At 33.4% G+C, this 17,069-nt stretch overlaps 1 protein-coding gene across 1 annotated transcript in view; it reads right to left on the bottom strand.

The window, feature by feature from the left end:
• Window positions 1-306: 306 nt before the first annotated feature.
• Window positions 307-17,069, bottom strand: part of USP38 (ubiquitin specific peptidase 38) — a 34,874-nt gene continuing 18,111 nt past the window's right edge. Inside the window, exons 7-10 of the mRNA XM_041758628.1 lie at window positions 16,835-16,928; window positions 14,433-14,539; window positions 11,900-13,235; window positions 307-7,009 (exon numbers count right to left, since the gene is read on the bottom strand). Of these exons, the coding sequence (XP_041614562.1) occupies window positions 6,848-7,009; window positions 11,900-13,235; window positions 14,433-14,539; window positions 16,835-16,928 (1,699 nt within the window). The 3' untranslated portion in view covers window positions 307-6,847. The remainder of the gene's footprint in view (window positions 7,010-11,899; window positions 13,236-14,432; window positions 14,540-16,834; window positions 16,929-17,069) is intronic.

The raw sequence follows: 17,069 nt of genomic DNA, 5'->3' as shown, positions 1-17,069 counted from the left end.
ACGGTGTTTTCGATGAGCATAAGTTTTTCGTTTTATTTTATCCATTTTATAATTGTTTTTTTTTTCATGACAAAGGCTTTCTGAATTCTATTTAAGAAATCTTTCCATATTCCTAGGTTTTGAACATATTATAATCTGTATTAGTTTTATCTTTTTAGTTTAGGTCATCTTACTTTTGTCATAAATCATATGTGCATATAATTTCAGGTCTACGTCTGCATTCTTTCTTCTGAACAGATTAGCCCACTCTATATTTATTTTAGCTTTATAATAAGTCTTGTCTTACAAAGTTATCCTAACTTGTTCATTTTCAAGAATCTTGGCTGTTTTTTGTAAGTTTTCCATTTCTATTTTAGAGTCAGCTTCTCAATTAAAAAAAAAAAAAAAAAGAATCCCAAGATTGGGACTGCATTGATTCTATCCATCAGTTGAGACAAATTAGCTATTTGTAATATTGAGCTTTCTCAGCCATGATTTATTTGGGTCATCTCTCATTTCCTAAATGTTTTGTAATCTTTACAGAGGTCTTATATATCTATTGTTTGGTTTCTAAAAAATGGATTTTTTTATATTACTGTATATATCATTATTAAACTATATCTTCTAATACTTGCTCCTGACGTATAGACATACACTTGAATTTTATATATTGTTTTATATTCAGGGAACTTGCTAAACTTACTTTTAAATTCTAAAAGCTTATGTATGTTATGTAATATTCTTATTTTGGATTTTCTGTGTAAGTAAGTGGCTGGCTCTCACAGGGTAGTTTGCCAAACCCCTGTAGGCCAGGTGTGCACGTGAGTCTCTTGCCTCGGGCGTGTGCCAGAGGTGGATGCAGCAGGAGACCCAAACTGCTGCTCACGGGCACAGCGTGAGTCTTGAGGTTTTCCAAAGCTGTCCCTCCTCTCCTGTATATTCTGTAAATTAAGTCAATGGTGCCAAATCTGTTCCCAGTACTTTTCATTCGTTTATGTGGATCCAAGTTTCCATCTGGTACCATTTTTCCCTCAGCCTGAAGAATTCTTTAACATATTACATAGTACAAATATTCAAGGAAAAATTCTTGCTTTTGCCTATGAACATCTTTTCGAATGACATTTTACTGATACAGTGGATACTCACAGTTTCACAATTTTTTTTCCTTCTGCATTCCCCCCCCCACCCTCCCTACTTTTGCACTTTTTAGATCTAAGTCATTCCATTGCCTTCTGGCTTGCATATCTTCTTATAAGACTTTACCTTGTTTTTTTCTGGGGTCACTTTTTTATAAAGCATTCTCGTAAATACTTTTGGCTTTGCGGGCCCTATGGTTGCTGTCACAACTACTCAACTCTGACTTTGTAGTGTGAAAACAGCCGCAGACAACAGGTGAACAAACAGACGGGGCAGTGTTTCTATAAAACTATGAAAAACTTGGCGGCCAGATCGATTTGGCTGGAGGGTTGTATACAGTTTGCTGACCTATATGTGTTCTTTTTCTTTGGCTGCTTTTAAGAATTTCTTTAATTTGATTATGATGTCATCGTGTGACTTCATATTATTCTGCTAGGATGGAGCTTTTTGAATTTTCCAATTCTTTCTTAATTGTGTTCATGTTTTTCTTTACATTCTTTTAAGCTCCTAGTTTGTCAATTCCATTTCATAATTTCTGAATCTATTTGTATTGTTTTTCCCCTGGATATATTTTCCTCCTCTGAATGCCTGCTATTTTTAACAGATGCTGGAATTTTACTTTCTTAAATGCTAGGTTTGTTGTGCTCCTTTAAAAAATACTGGAGTTAAAAAAAAAAATATTGGAGTTTGTACTACAATTACTCACAGAGGAGTCTGATCAAGGCTTGCTTTCAATCTTTGTAAATGATCAGCCTTTACTCTAGGGCTAATTTCGCTCCACTACTAAAGCCATGACTTTTTCAGGTAGAAGTAGTAAGACACAGTTCAGGATAAAATAAGACACTAACCAGTTTGGGAGTGTAGTATGAGGAGACTAGAGTACAGTGAAAGGTGAGCAGAAGGAGGAGTAAGGGGAATGGTATGTTCTACTAAGACCTGCATATACAAAAGCCTACACGAAAAAGAGTACACGATGTAAGATCTAATATGACTGAGGAAGGACAGAAAGGGAAAAATGAAAGAAATTAGGCAAGAAAGAAACTGGTCTAGGAAATGAGTTTGCTAAGAACCATGTTCCTCAACCATTTAGATCATTATCTACAAAAGTTTTAATAAAACAGATCTCACTTTATTTTTTGGAATCATATCTGAAGGGCAAAGAGAAGTGAAATATTATAGAGATTTTATTTCATAAAATTTATTGCAAGACTTTATTAATACATAATTTGCGTAAGTCTTTAGGTCACATTTTTCTCCCACCTGTTACTACCTCTCTGTTAGAGTATTGACTTTGGAGTTCTTAAGGCTTGGATTAAAATCTCAATTCAGATTTTTAAAAAATCTCAATTTTTAATTTTTAGTTGCATGATTTTGAGTAAGTTTCTTAATATGACTTTATTTATTGATCTGTAATGGGGTGAGAGCAAAGGTATGAGGAAAAAGATCTATAAAAATCAACCAGTCTCCAGCACATGGTAGACAGTCAATATGTTAGTGCTCTTGGATGAAACCCCTAGAAAAAAGTCCTTTCCTAGCCCAGAAATTCTCAACCAATGTTGCACATCAAAATTACATGAGGAACTTAAAAAAAAAAAATTGATGCCCAGTCCCCACATAACTTAATTGGTTTGGGGTGAAGCCTGGATATACTGCTATTTTTATAAACTCTCTGAGTGATTTTAACATGACTGCAAAGTTGAAAACTGTTGATCTAGCTAGTGAAGACTTTTTCATCCCTCTGAAATTAAAGTGCGTGCGTGTGTGTGCATGTGTGTGTGTCTAGCACACAAAGCAAAATATGAAAACATGAGATCTATTAAGAGAAAAACAACTGCAGGCCATAACTGACACTGATGAATGCTGGCAACACACTTGGCTGACTTCTTAGATTCTATTTTTAATGTCAAATCCACACTAGTTATATAACATTGGGGCTACAGGTTTTTACATAACAAATCTCTCTGAATCTGTAAAAGTCAGGTTGTTGCTTTTATAAAAATCTTTATTTCTTTAGAAATTATTTCTATAGCAATTTCTTATAAGGGGAAACTGCAATTTCTTTACAAGATAGTTTTTTTTTTTTAAGTACTTTACTTTAAATCTTTGTTTTTTTAAAATCTCCTATTCATTTTGAGATTCACTCACTCCTAAAAAGAACTCTGTAAGAAAATTAACTTAGTAAAACAAAGTAAGACTAACACTATGATGGTACATGACAGATTGGTAAATGCTAAAGAATGTACACATATGGAGCAGCTTAGATTTTTTTCAGCCTTATTGAGAAGATTTTTAATTTAAATTTCCTAACTGCTGCACTATAAGGTCTCAGATTACATTACCCAAGGTTCAGCCTTACTCTCCCGGATGATGTTACTGCGTTAATAGAAGTCAGTTAACACTTCCTGGTAAGTTTTTATAAAATGTGAATAACTGAATAACTTGTCCTTTATTTCAGCAATACTTCTAGAAATCTACATTCACTAGAAAAAAAGCAGAGGACAAAAGGACAGAGAAAGTATAGCATTCATATGAGAAAGATACCATACGTAAATGTACAGTATTATTTCCTCTGAAATAGTCACTTAAAAAGCTCCCTTTGAATAGAGTATGTGAAGTGCACAATCACAGGAAAAAGATATACTGAGAACTAAGAACTGCAATGAAGTACACAACATCAAAATGGTGATTTCCATCAGTATCTGTGTACTGGACAGACTATACCAATTTTTTTCCTTCAACTGTGCTGCACACACAAGAAGCAATCAGCTCCTCTTATGAGAGGTTAGCCAAAGTCTTTAAAGAGGTAGCATATGAAAAGACAGCGACTTTGTAAATAACATTATCATAAAGAGAACTAATTGAGAAGGAACATTACAGATTTCAGCTTTAAACTTAGTTTTGAAAGATGTTTTGTTCTTTCTAGATGTGAGTTAACAATAGGCTTTTTTGAATCTGTTACAAGGACTCCTCCCCCCAATACCTCTAGCTATCATGAGGAAATCTTGATTTCTACCCAAAGGTTTCTTGTGGAGCCTTAAGGTAGGGAGACAAAAATCAGGGATCTCAAGACCAATGTTGCTGTTTCCGATTATTCAGCTGGAAGAGAGGTGGTGGGAAGAAGCTTGAGCAAAGAACGAATTAGATTCTGTTCTCCAAGTTGAGCTACGCAAATGTCATGAGTCAGAGGTGCACAGGCACCTGCTTAGTGAAATGGATTACAAGGGCTTGCATGACTGACCATATTATATATATTATTTATTTGCATAAAAAAGAAAAAATCTATTTTTCACAATGTGTCAATAAAGGTCTTTGAAAAGAACAGACCTAGATTTCCAGTTTTTCATCTTCGTTAGTGGTGAGGCCTAACGTGCTCTTTTGAGCATCTCTGACTGAGCAGCTTCATTTGAAATGATTACTTTGGAATGAACTAAAGAGAAGCAGCAAATAGTACTCTAGCAGACTCAGACCTTACAGAATGTGCAAGAGGCAGAGGAAAGCACAAGGGTTAGGAGTATGGGGAATGGAGCCTCTGGCTATTCCAGTTTCAATTTCAAGTATTCTGTAGATATACTCTAAATTCAGCAAATGATTAATGTTATTATAGTTTTAATCTTAAAAGGATGCCTTTAATTTCATGTCTTTGGTACTGGTATAAAATTATCATCTGACTAGTCCCAGTATTATCCTATAGCTAGAATTTCATTTTTATCATTTTGAAAATTCAGTATGTATTACCTTGACGCATAAAGTCCTTCAATGATATGGTATTCATAGATAAAACGGTGTGTAGGTCTGTCTTTAAGAAAGTTCCCCAGGGCAGCCCCGGTGGCTCAGTGGTTTGGAGCTCCCTTAGGCCCAGGGCCGGGATCAAGGGATCAAGTCCTACGTCGGGCTCCCTGCATGGAGCCTTCTTCTCCCTCCTCCTGTGTCTCTGCCTCTCTCATTCTCTCTCTCTCTATCATGAATAAATAATAAAATCTTTTTTTCTTTAAAGAAAGTTCCCCAAAGCAGCTGAGCCCAATATTAATGTATCAAGTATTAAGTGACTTTACCAATTTCAATAAATGCTAACACTGATATAATCCTATAATAAATTACTAGCCAGTGGATAACTGAACAAATAGGGTAGCTTAGGAATTCACTATTAAGACAAGAGGAAGCCCACAGAAAGGACAGTGATAAAAATCTGTTTCATTCATTTATAGAAAAGACAAATTTCAATCAATTCTGCAAAGAATTTTTAGCTTTAATCCAGTCAGTTTTCCTAATCTTCCCAGGGACTGGAAACAGGTTAGGAGTGGGACATTTGGAATGCACATGAGGAGTTCTGCTTTTAACCAACACCATTAAGAGCTTGGGAAAAAGATAAACTCCAAATCACCAAAGAACACTCTTTCCTTAAAATGTTTTCAAAATAAACAGGAGATCGATTTCAGAACAATGTACAACCAGAGATAAGTTAAAACCTCTAGGAAAAGGGACAACTGGGATAACTCCTGAAAGTGTACAATCAAGATCCAGGAGGACTGATTTGTTTCCCACTCCCTGGTAAAAGAAAATGTGGGATGGCAGGGCCTGACATTTCACCATTTTATCTGAAACTATGAAACAGAAACAACTGTGCAGAGCACAAGATTCAAATGAAAAAAAAAAAACCCAAATGTACAATCTAAAAAATATGCAATTGACGTTTAATAATCTGAGGATTAAGTAACAAACAAAAAAGATCTTTTACTTGCCTAGGTTCATTTCCTCTGAATTCTTCTATGATTTAAAAATAATCTATCGCACTTATTGATTTAGAACCATCGGATTTTACTTCAGGAAAATCTAGTATCTTTCAAAAAGTTATAATTTTAATGTTAGCACAAAAATTACTTCCTAACATTTCATTTTTTAAAAACTTTTCCGCAGCCAAAGGTTCCTATTTTTGAATTACAGTACTGCAAGGCACATATAGAACACACCTCCTTCAAAACACACAGAAGATATACTCCCTGAAATAGAATTTGAAAATCCTTAAACAATTAGAAATACTACAAAGTTAGCAATTTTTAGGTAAAAACGTTGTTCCTACAGGATCATGCACCTTTCTTAAAATCAGTTCAGCATATATGTATAAATAATCCTTTTTTAAAACATTTGTACTTGAAACGCAGATACACTGATGCTGAAGACAGCACTAAACAAAAACCTGAAAAGTACTATAGCTTGATAAATTCTGTTATTGCCTTCATTAGAGACTGTATTCTCTTTAGCATTTTAAAAGATTTGAATTTAATAATGGGCTACTATGCAAGAAATAAAGGATTTTTTTCTTCTTAAGCAATATTTCCATAATTTCTAAGCATCAATTCTTTTATAAAAGATGCTAAGTATATTTTTTGTTTAATAAAACTGAGAATGAGACCATTTAAATGTCTCTGCTAAATTTAATGCAGCTTAATTAGGGACCGGGTACATATTTTCCTCTGAAAATTTTTGGTCAAGCATCTCAAACCGTAAGAGCAAGTGGAATTTTAAGAGGTAGTTTTTTTTTTTTCCCATGATGCATTTGTTAATAAATGTATTGTCAGGAAAATAAAAACAAGCACTGAATGTCTTTTCTTAAAGTATAAAGGGCCTAATGAAAAGAAAAATTAAAGATAGGTATGATATTTGCTACAGTCTGACATTTTAACAGTCATAGTATTAGATGTTTTGTGACCAGTGCATTTTGGATTTTTCAGGATCAAAATACGAGTCTGCCAACTGTATTAAATCCTCCTCCACCCCCTCCACCAGTTGGTCCACAGCTTCCTGGTGGGTCATTGTCATCAAATCCATTGGGCCGAAATGAACAGGAGGCAGATGCAGCTTGAAGGGCCCGGGCTCGAGCATTCAACTCTTGTTCCTAAAATTAAAAAGAATTTTTATACAATTAAAACCCTAAATACAATGGATGACTATATCATCTATATAAATATTTTAAAACTGACTTAACCCTTAATAAGCATCCCTCAAATCTCCGTAATCTAAAAAATACTGACTATACTAATCCTTACCGATCTTACTAAAGTGCATAATCACAGATGGAACAGGTAAGATAGAGTGCAAAATCCTGGTGCAACTACACTGAATAACAGATCTTACAGGCCGTTCTGTTTCAACTCTCAGTTTGCAGATGAGAACCCTGAAGCTCCACATCCTAAAATTCCTCTACAGAAATATTATTGTGAATACTCACAGACACACATAGGAATAGATTTTCTTTCTAAATACACAGAATGCAGAATTTAAAGTCTATGACGATGGATTATCTACTCTATCAGGTGGGAATATTGTGTAAGTGGGTGATATAGTAAAAGGTATCAATAATGAAAGAAGGCGAATGTTGCCTACCCTTTCCTTAGAAACTTCTCAATAAATACAAGTAAGATTTCAATAACATTGCTAAGGAAAATGGAGCCTATCTCCTTACTGTATTACTTGTAACTCTTCCCCACCAGATTATCAGAACTTTTGTATCAGGAACCAGTCATATTTGTCTATGTGCCAGACACATATTAGGTGCTCAATAAATATTAATAATCTTAGATTAGAACACTATCAGCTATTTAGCTTCAGGAGGAGCAACTGTAAATAAATAATGGCGAATTCATTTGGCAAGGTGTCAAATTGGCATTCTAAAACTGGTACAATCACGTTGGAAGAAAATACAAAATACTCGAGCATATGCTCATTTTTCTGGGAAAGGCTCTATAACTTTCGAATGAAGTCAGTGTCAATTAGGTCTAAAAGCTACTTTTAACTTGTTAGGCGTCATCATCCTGAAGAACTTTAAAAATACCCTTAACAGTAATCATAAAAACTATACTATTTCAAAGGTTCAACTAAAAGTACAGTTATTTTGTTCCACCTGACAAGGTAGTGTTATTTTATAATTTCTAACTAAATATTTTTAGCTAACTATTCTCTTCTCTTCACAAGATGCTCAATTTTTACTATGGAGTAAAAAAGCAGGCCTGCTTGGACATCTATTTTTCTCACATTATAAACACCTTATTTCTCAGTAACATACAGCGACAGCTGTGCAATTGCCCATACAAAAAAATGATCAAGAATCACTTATTTTTATAGCTGAATGTGACCTTAGATAAGAAATCCTTGTAACAGAATGGCCTAATTAACCAGTCTTGGGCAGGGCTTAGAGAAGCTTTTAAAACTTAATTTGCAAGATATTTCTCAAAAAATTTTAAAAAATTTATTGTGCAGGTTCTTTTGTATAGTTTCTTTAAAGACACAATCTATTTTTTAATCTGTAAAATTAAGAATTAAAACAGAAAATAAAATTTTTAGTTTTACAGATAGAAGATAAAAGCTATAGGTATGAATGTAAGAAATAGACACTAAAATAAGAAACAAAATTCTCATTGCTCTAGTTCTTTGATCTATTAAACTATCCAAACAAGCAATGAAAATATGACTCTGTACCTAAGATCTCATTTCAGGTATAAATCATATTCTCTAATGAAATAAATAAAACTGAATATGCAAGGTAGAGTTCAAGAAGTTCTGCTCCCAAAAGATATGGCAAATTTTGTTATAAAGTAATTCCCCTGAGAAGGAGTGTTAAAGGACACACAATACAAAATTAACTCCACTGCTTCTGAGACTCGTGAAAACTGTATTGTACTTTAAGAGAGGGCTTCCCAAGAAAGGAATATTCTTTCTTTGCTTTTCATCTACTTAAATAAATATATGGTGACAGACAGAAATGTCTGATATCCTATTTTCAGAAGATAAGCTTAATGGACTGAAGCAGGGAAGACTGCTTTTTGCTTGACTTCTTTTAATATAGATGAGAGCATTGTGTATAATGTCAAAATTATGATTCTCATCGTGTATATAATTTACATGCCCAATTAATATCAAATATTAAAATTAATTATTTCAGTGGTGGACTTATAGGCCTGGTTGTTGTTGCTTTGGGACAAATAACTTGAGAATTTTTAGATTAGATCTCTTACTCAAGGATATACGTTAACATTAAATTAATCCATCTTTTATTTTTCTTTAAACAACACATATATCATGTGTACTCTTCTGTATGAACAATAAAGAAAACTATTAAGACATCAAACTACCACCTCCTCCACAGAAACAAAGAAAAGAAACTGAACAAGAAAGGACAAAAGCCCTGTTTGTAGTTGACGTGTGATCTATCTGTACCACCTTTCTCTCACCGGATCCTAACTAAAAGCATAATTTTTGGAGTCCAGACACTAAGATAATAGAGATTCTTCTTATTCTTATGCAAGTTGGACTGAAGTGAAAGAAATAAATGAAGAAAAAAAAATCCCTTCCCAAAATTTACTTGGAGATCCGCATCTGCTCTGCTATCCTATATGTCAGGCTATGATACACAGCAGAAAATGGTTTGGTCACATAGGATTTTTTGTCCACTTTTCAAAACCACCAATCTCACCAACACTAAGAAGAGCAACAGTTTCTTTCCAACACATGTCAATCGAGATGTGATTTTAGTAAAATTTAAAAGTGGAATCCCAGAAGCAGCTTGTTAAAATTATACAAGGTGAACTTCCAAGAATCAAAAAAGAAAGTAGCTACCCTGATATGAACCATGATGGTAAATTCATTTACAGTACTCCTCAGGAGCAAAGGAACTCAAAATGTTCACTCCACACCCCTTACTTTTATTAAGATCTGATTAAATTTTTGCAGTTGTTTTATAGATAAGTATAAAGCTGTATTTTAAAATTAAAGGTGTATTCTTGACATAGCAATCTGTTTTAAAGCATTATTACTATGGAATGAACACAACTTTGAACTAATATCTCAAAAATGTAAAAACAAAAAAAGAACAAAAACACACATATGTGTTCCATGTATTCAATAGTCCCTTAACACGAACTTAAAATACCAGTACAACTCAGATCATGTGAGAACCATCATAATTCAAACCTCAACATAAACCGATTACATTATTGTATTTAAAAAATAATTTAATGTATAAATACATTTAAGTTTTTTAGTAAGAACGGAATATTTATGATAATTTGCTTTAAAAAGGCACTTTGGTAATAAGCTTTACTACCCCATCTTAATACAGGAACATAAATATCTTAATTTAAATTTGGCAATGTATTTTTTACATTAAACAACTTGCCAATCTGAGACTTCAGATGGAATTTAGAACTGTAAATACTGAAAAACTGAATTAACAAAGTACATAATGGTTTCCATTATAGTGACAGGGGGCCTTAAAACAATAATGAAAAGAATGGCTCATCACACTCAGATATTGTATATCTTGTAATGGAGTACATAGTAAGAAAAAGAAAATCATTTAGAGGTAGGCTGTAATAAAGTAGTTATGGTTATAAGAGCTTCTGGCAATCCAATCACAAATAGAGTAAGTAGTTCCTCATCATTGTAAAACTCACATCTCTCCTCTGATAAATAGACTATTTAGCCCAATCATCGATACATAAATAATAATCTGCCTATTTCTGCAAGTCAAGTTGTCCTGGACCTTATTTTCTATCTATATCACAGAAAGTTTCTGTTTCAACCTCCTGCCCATATTCCTCCTCTCACCTTCAAGGACCCTGATTAATATCTGGTGCTTATTTAGTATCTAGCAAGAAGGATACAGTTGAATACATCTTATTGCCTTGATCATAAGCCTTCTGAGTGGATGTAAGGATCTTTGCTGGTAAATCATGTTTAATAAATATTGTCTTTAATTTTTTTCTGTAAAATATATTATTTTTGTGTTACTCTAGAATATTGCCATACGCTTTTACCAAGCTGTCATGTATCATTATCTGAATATTTTTAATACAGTAAATTTGAAAACTTTTGAGAAGACTTCCTTTTAAAAAATCAGTACTAGAGTGAACCATTTTTTTTTTTTCCTTTTACTCTCTCTCTTTCAGCTTTGTGATTTTCAAACACAAAACTTTTAGGACTTACTTATGTAAACTCATAAAATCACTTGGACCACCCAATTAATAACACCTACAATTTCATTACAATTTAGTGTTCGTCGTTATGCTGTTGGCAAGATGGCAGATCTCAGAGAAAAATACTTGCAGCAAGATCTTTATTAACTTTTAAGTAATAAAATCACTAACTCCTTGCAATAAGTATTTTTGTAAGTAAATGCAGCTCATATGAAACCTTTGTTCCATGGCTTTTATTTACTAATTTTTCTATTATTACCTTGATTTTATTGCATGGGTCCTTACAGGATACAAATATCCTTTTTTTTTTTTTTTTTACATATTGTACCTTTCAATGCCCTTTATCTTATCCACTTGAATGTTAATAAATGCCCTTAAAATATTTATGAAATAGTCTAAATGGAATAAACAGTAAATTCAGCAGTTGTTTCTCCTGATAGGTGGGACTAAAGAGGAGAGGGAAGATACTTCGTTATTAAGTTTCCTATATTTCTGTATGGAATGATTTTATAATCACATCTTTTGTAATTTTTTTTTGTTTTGTTTTTTTACATCTTTTGTAATTAAGAACAAGTGAGATATTTTCTATTGCATCTAACTGCAACTTTTCATAATTAATTCCTAACATTAGAAAGTAAGACAATTTATATAGGCTGAACCCTTTTTACATAAACCCAGACTCCAATTTCAGAATTGCTACTCTGTAAATTCTTTGAAAATGTAGAGGTTGGATTTCAAAATTAGGGCACTCATTTGACCACTGTCAATTGTTTAAATATTTTCTGCAAACGATGAAACCTCTATTTCCAACTTACCTGTAAATACAGTTTATTGTCTTTTGTTATAGCATCCATAAGTTCTTTCTGTAGCGGTGGGTCTCCATTTACCCAGAGTCCACTGGTTGAACTGTTACCACTTAAAGCATTAGTGCTATTCTGTTTTTTATACAAAAGCACATAAGCGGTGTCCTTTGGAAACCTACTCGTAATTTTCTGGACTGACTGAAATGAAGTAAATGTCACTCTGCTGTCATTAAATAAAAACCATTCTTTTGACATTTCCTTAGTTTCTAAATCCTGTTCAATCACTGCATTGGGACTATTTCTCCCTAGTAAATGACTCTGGGAGGACGCTAATGCCAGAGTTTCAGACTGATGGCACATCTGGTATGAAGACTCTGTACCTGTGATGTTTCTGGCATAAGAATAGTAATGCCCACTTTCAGATGATACACCAGAGTGAACGACAACGGAATTTAATAGATACGGCACCAATCTGGAGCAGCAAGCTTCTTCAGTTCCAGAAGGCTTTAATTTTTTAGCTAGGTTCTCACTAATATCAGTGAAGTCAACATCTATAGACCAACTTTCTGACAAAGAAGAGAAAGAAGTAGTTCTTTTAACTGGCAACTCCAAAACCAGTGGCAGTGACACATTGTCTAAAATTTTTCTTCTCACATGATACTTCTGATCATATGAAAATCTCAGGAGAGTAAGAATAAGGTACTCAGGCTCCTCTGTGATTTGCATAGTTTTCTCGGCATTCTGCAAAGAGGCACAGTTTTCACAATAATACTGGTTGTCGCCAGTAAGAATCTCTGGAGCCAAAAAATAATTTAGTAAGTCAGTTACTGAAGGTGTGCTTCCACCTCCTGGCTTCTGAGGTACATCTTTATTAACAAGAATCTTGCTAGATTCATTGTTTTCAGTACAGCAAAATTCATCAGGAGGACTGCCTAACATTCTCTCATTCATAGCTGAGTCACAAATAAAGGCAGCTGTTGCTGGTTCTTCTGCAGGACCAGGTGCATTGGCTTGCGTTAGACCACCGTCTTGTGTATTGCGCGATGATGCTGGATCTTGAAAAGACAAGTTTTCAACAGAAGAGGAAGGACAAAAGGCCAGTGAAAGATCTGTAAAGGCTTCTACTTTTTGTGAGGTACTCCTGCAGTTCAAACAACGTATGTGAGTTCGTAGTTTTCCTCCAAACATTGTTTCTATTAAAGTCTTCTCACCATCACTTGTGCAAGGGTTCTCTGTTAGTACAGCTGCCTTACTGGCTACTTCCTGTAAAGAAGTTTCATTGCACCCCAGACTTTCAGAAGGCTTGTGTGAGGACTGAACTTTCAAGATCTTTTCTTCTTCATGTAGCCTGCAGGAGAGTATATCATTATACAGCTGTTTCACTTACATTTCAATGTCATTGGTATTTAAAAATACTGGTGGTTTATACATAAAAATAAAAATATTGGTGGCTTATATGAGTAGCCAAATTACTTTTATCAAATAGAATGCTAAATTTAAAAAATCAAGTTTCTCCTCTTTTAATCAAGAGGAATATGGAATAATGTAAGAATGAGGACTAGAAGTTAGGGGCTATCACTATCCTATAGCCTCATACTTTCTCCATACTATTTTATAGCACTTATTACATGATAGTAAGTGATATATGCTCATTAATTATGTTATATTATCTTTGCCTCACATCTCAGACAAGCCTGGTACAAAGAAGTCACCCAACACGTCCTTAGCTGAATCAAAGGAAGATTGCACATGTTAAGTTCAAGTAACCTTACTAGTCATTCATGTAACAGCAGGGAGGCAAAGATCTAGAGAAGAAGATAAAGGTTTTATTAAGTAAGTGGCAAAGAGACAATAAAATATACCAAACTCATCTAGTTACAAAGGAGCAACTATTAAATTTTTTGGTCTCAGGATACCCTTATACTCTTAAAGTAACTGAAGAAAATTGAGGAACCCAACAGCCTTCATTCATGTGGCTATATCCATCAGTATTTACTATATTCAAAAATTGAGAATAATAGTAATAAAATAATACGTCTATAAACAAAAATAAACCAATTACATGTTAATGTTCATAATATTCATTATGAAGTTATATTTTCTAAAACTAAAACATTTAGTGAGAAGAATGTCATTGTTTTACATTTTGCAAATATTTTAAGTATCTGGCTTAATAGAATACAGCTGGATCCTCATAGCTGCTCTGTGTTTAATATATTGCGGTATGTTTTTCTGGATGAAACATATGAAGAAAATCTGCCTCAATTACATATACACAGATATATAGATAGAAAAGAGAGACCATTGAAAATGTTTTAGGAACCCCTAGGAGGTCTTTGTACCACACTCTGAGAACAGCTGGTCCAAAGTAAGAAAACCAAAAAAGAAGCCAATTAAAAACAAAAGAACACTTAAATATATACAGAAAATGCAAGGTATTTTAAAGGTTAACACTTGAAATATGTTTTTAAAGGCAAAAACAATATGCTATAGAAATAATCTGTTATGAAAGAAAACAAATCATAACTTTCAAAATACTTTTTACCTGTCTAGTAGAAACCTGAGGTATTCAGAGCAGTCTTGCTGTGATCTGGGGGTAAACCATGGAGGTCTGGAAGCCTCAAAGAACACCCGAGGGGCATATGCTTCTCTCTTGATATCAGTACAGAAAATATAAGGAAGTGATTCTCACACTATGAATTAAATAACTGAAATCTTAATATCCAATATTTAATAAAGAGAACTTAAAATTACATTGCGTTTAACCCTACTACAAAGTGCCAAAAATGATGCAGATAAAATTAGAAATAAATTTAGGTAATCTTCAGTTATAACTTCTCATTATGCAGATAAGAATTAACAACTAGAGAAACATATGACATACCCAAGGTCATACAGATAAATTAGTGCCAGAGGGAGTCACACTAGAACCCAGGTCTCTCGAACACTTAATATCATATTACTGGCACTATCCCTCTAGGACAGTCATGTGCTTGCATCCATAATTTTTTGAAAAACAAAATCTGAAAAAGACATGTTAGTGAATATATATTTTGGATAAAGTAATACGGGGAGTACTCTATAGGGCCATGCATACCTACTTTAGGTGAAAATTTCTTTGACTAGGTACATAGTCCATAAATGCACAGAATGTAAGTGTATCATTAGGGTCCTTGCTGATTTTACTTTTTTGGTATGGAAGAGGCTTAGTGAAGTGGTTGCTCACTGATTTTGAAGCAATCTTGGTTTGAATCCTAGATTTTGTGACAACAAAAAGGAACTGAGAAGGCATCTGAAAAGATGTGATTATAACTTGAAAATTTGGAATTCTCCTGACATTTTGAATATTTGTGGTATGTAACAGAATCCTTAGTTAAGAAAAATTTCATCAAGAGAGGTGTTGATAGAATTTTGAAGGAAGGCACTTTAGGATACTGGTTGATCATGAGCTCTAGAGTCATTTGGTTCACACTCCAATTTGCCATTTGTTTGTATGACCATGAAAAGTAGGTAACATAAACCCAGTTTCTTCAATATGTAAAATGGGGGATACTATACCTTATTACACATAGATTGTTTTTGAGGATTAATAATACATGTAAACAGCACCAAAGCTAGGCCAGTTTTAATCCTCAATAAACGTTAGCTTTCTCAATTATAAGAAAAACGTCTTCTCAATTATATAGGGAAATCTACCTACCTAAAACAATCCTTGTTGGCTTGCTATCAGAGAGGGTCTCAACTGTGACAACTTTCATTATGTTCTCTTGTGAATTCCTTTCTTTTCTTGGGAGCATGGAACCCTCCTATAATTTTTTTCTAACAGCTCTGATTTAATAAGGTAATATCTCTATATAATGTATTTATATCTACTTATACACACAGATACATATATACAGACTATATGGTAAATATAGACTAGTGATAAAGCAAGAACGGATGTCAATTTACTAGAAAATTAACGTTTGCCAGTAGGAGGGAAGAGATTTCATCTCCCTTGGTCCTGAGGTGTTTATTTTGTGAACACATTTCCCTCAGAAAGAGAAAAATAAAATTAATCTCTTTGAGTATATTACTACTCATAGGCCATCACTCATATGTTAGTTTAGTTTTTTTCTACTTAAGAAGTTATACTTGATCTATTTCACAGCTCATAGACAGGAAACAAGGCATTCTTATCAACTCAATCCCACCAATCCTAAAACTACCTTTTCTGAACTTTAGAACTCTGTAAATGTAAGACAGTCAGAAAACCTGAAAACAGTATATATTATTTATAAATGATATATATATTATTCATATGTATTGCTCAAAACTTAGAGTTCCTTGAGCATAAGGATTCCTCTCCACTTTGAATACTTATCAGACTCCATATTGTGTTTCTCAATAAATGTCTCTTGAATGAATGTTTACTATGTGTGACTTTCTTGCCAGTAGCAGAAATTCATTTCCTTGGATGAATTTATGGACATAAAAGATCATCATAAAATTTTAAGCCCTAGAAAATACAAAGTTGTTTATCCATTACATTCTAGAGCTTAAAATTTTGGTCATAAAGAGAGGGTGTTTATACTAGAAACAGGAAAAAAAAGAAGCCAATGTGCCACAAAATTATTTATTACTGTGAAAAATCTATCAATTTCATATTTATAAACTATTAAAGACTTCTTCATGAAGAAGCTTATTTACTGGATAGAAAGTCAGATTTCATCTATAATTAGAACAAACGATTAGCATAATGTTCATCTACAAGAATAGAAAACAGGAGGAAGAAATAAAAAGCTTAGAACATATCCTGATCTTAGGCAGGATCTCTTTAGTATATCTAAGTGAATCTGTTGTACTGTGTCAAATATAATTATTTAAAACAGATTCACCAAGTTTGGTATAATGTGAAGTTTAAACAGTAGTGTCCATGAAGTTAACATGTACATACCATTCACTCACCTGTGTATGAGCCAAAAAGGCAAAAAGATGCTGTAATTTTTTCATTAATGAATTGCACCCATTTAGATTTAAAGATAATACTTGTCTCCTGAAACTGAAAAAAAGCATAGTGATTTTTGTATACATGTACATACATATACATGTACATTTTTCACTTCACTTTATTGTTTTAAAGATTTTATTTATTTATTCATGAGAGACACAGAGAAGAAAAGACACAGAAGGGGAAGCAGGC

This window comes from Vulpes lagopus, chromosome 6 (genome assembly GCF_018345385.1).
Source record: "Vulpes lagopus strain Blue_001 chromosome 6, ASM1834538v1, whole genome shotgun sequence".
Taxonomy (NCBI): domain Eukaryota; kingdom Metazoa; phylum Chordata; class Mammalia; order Carnivora; family Canidae; genus Vulpes; species Vulpes lagopus.
This window is presented reverse-complemented; position numbering and strand designations above follow the sequence as displayed.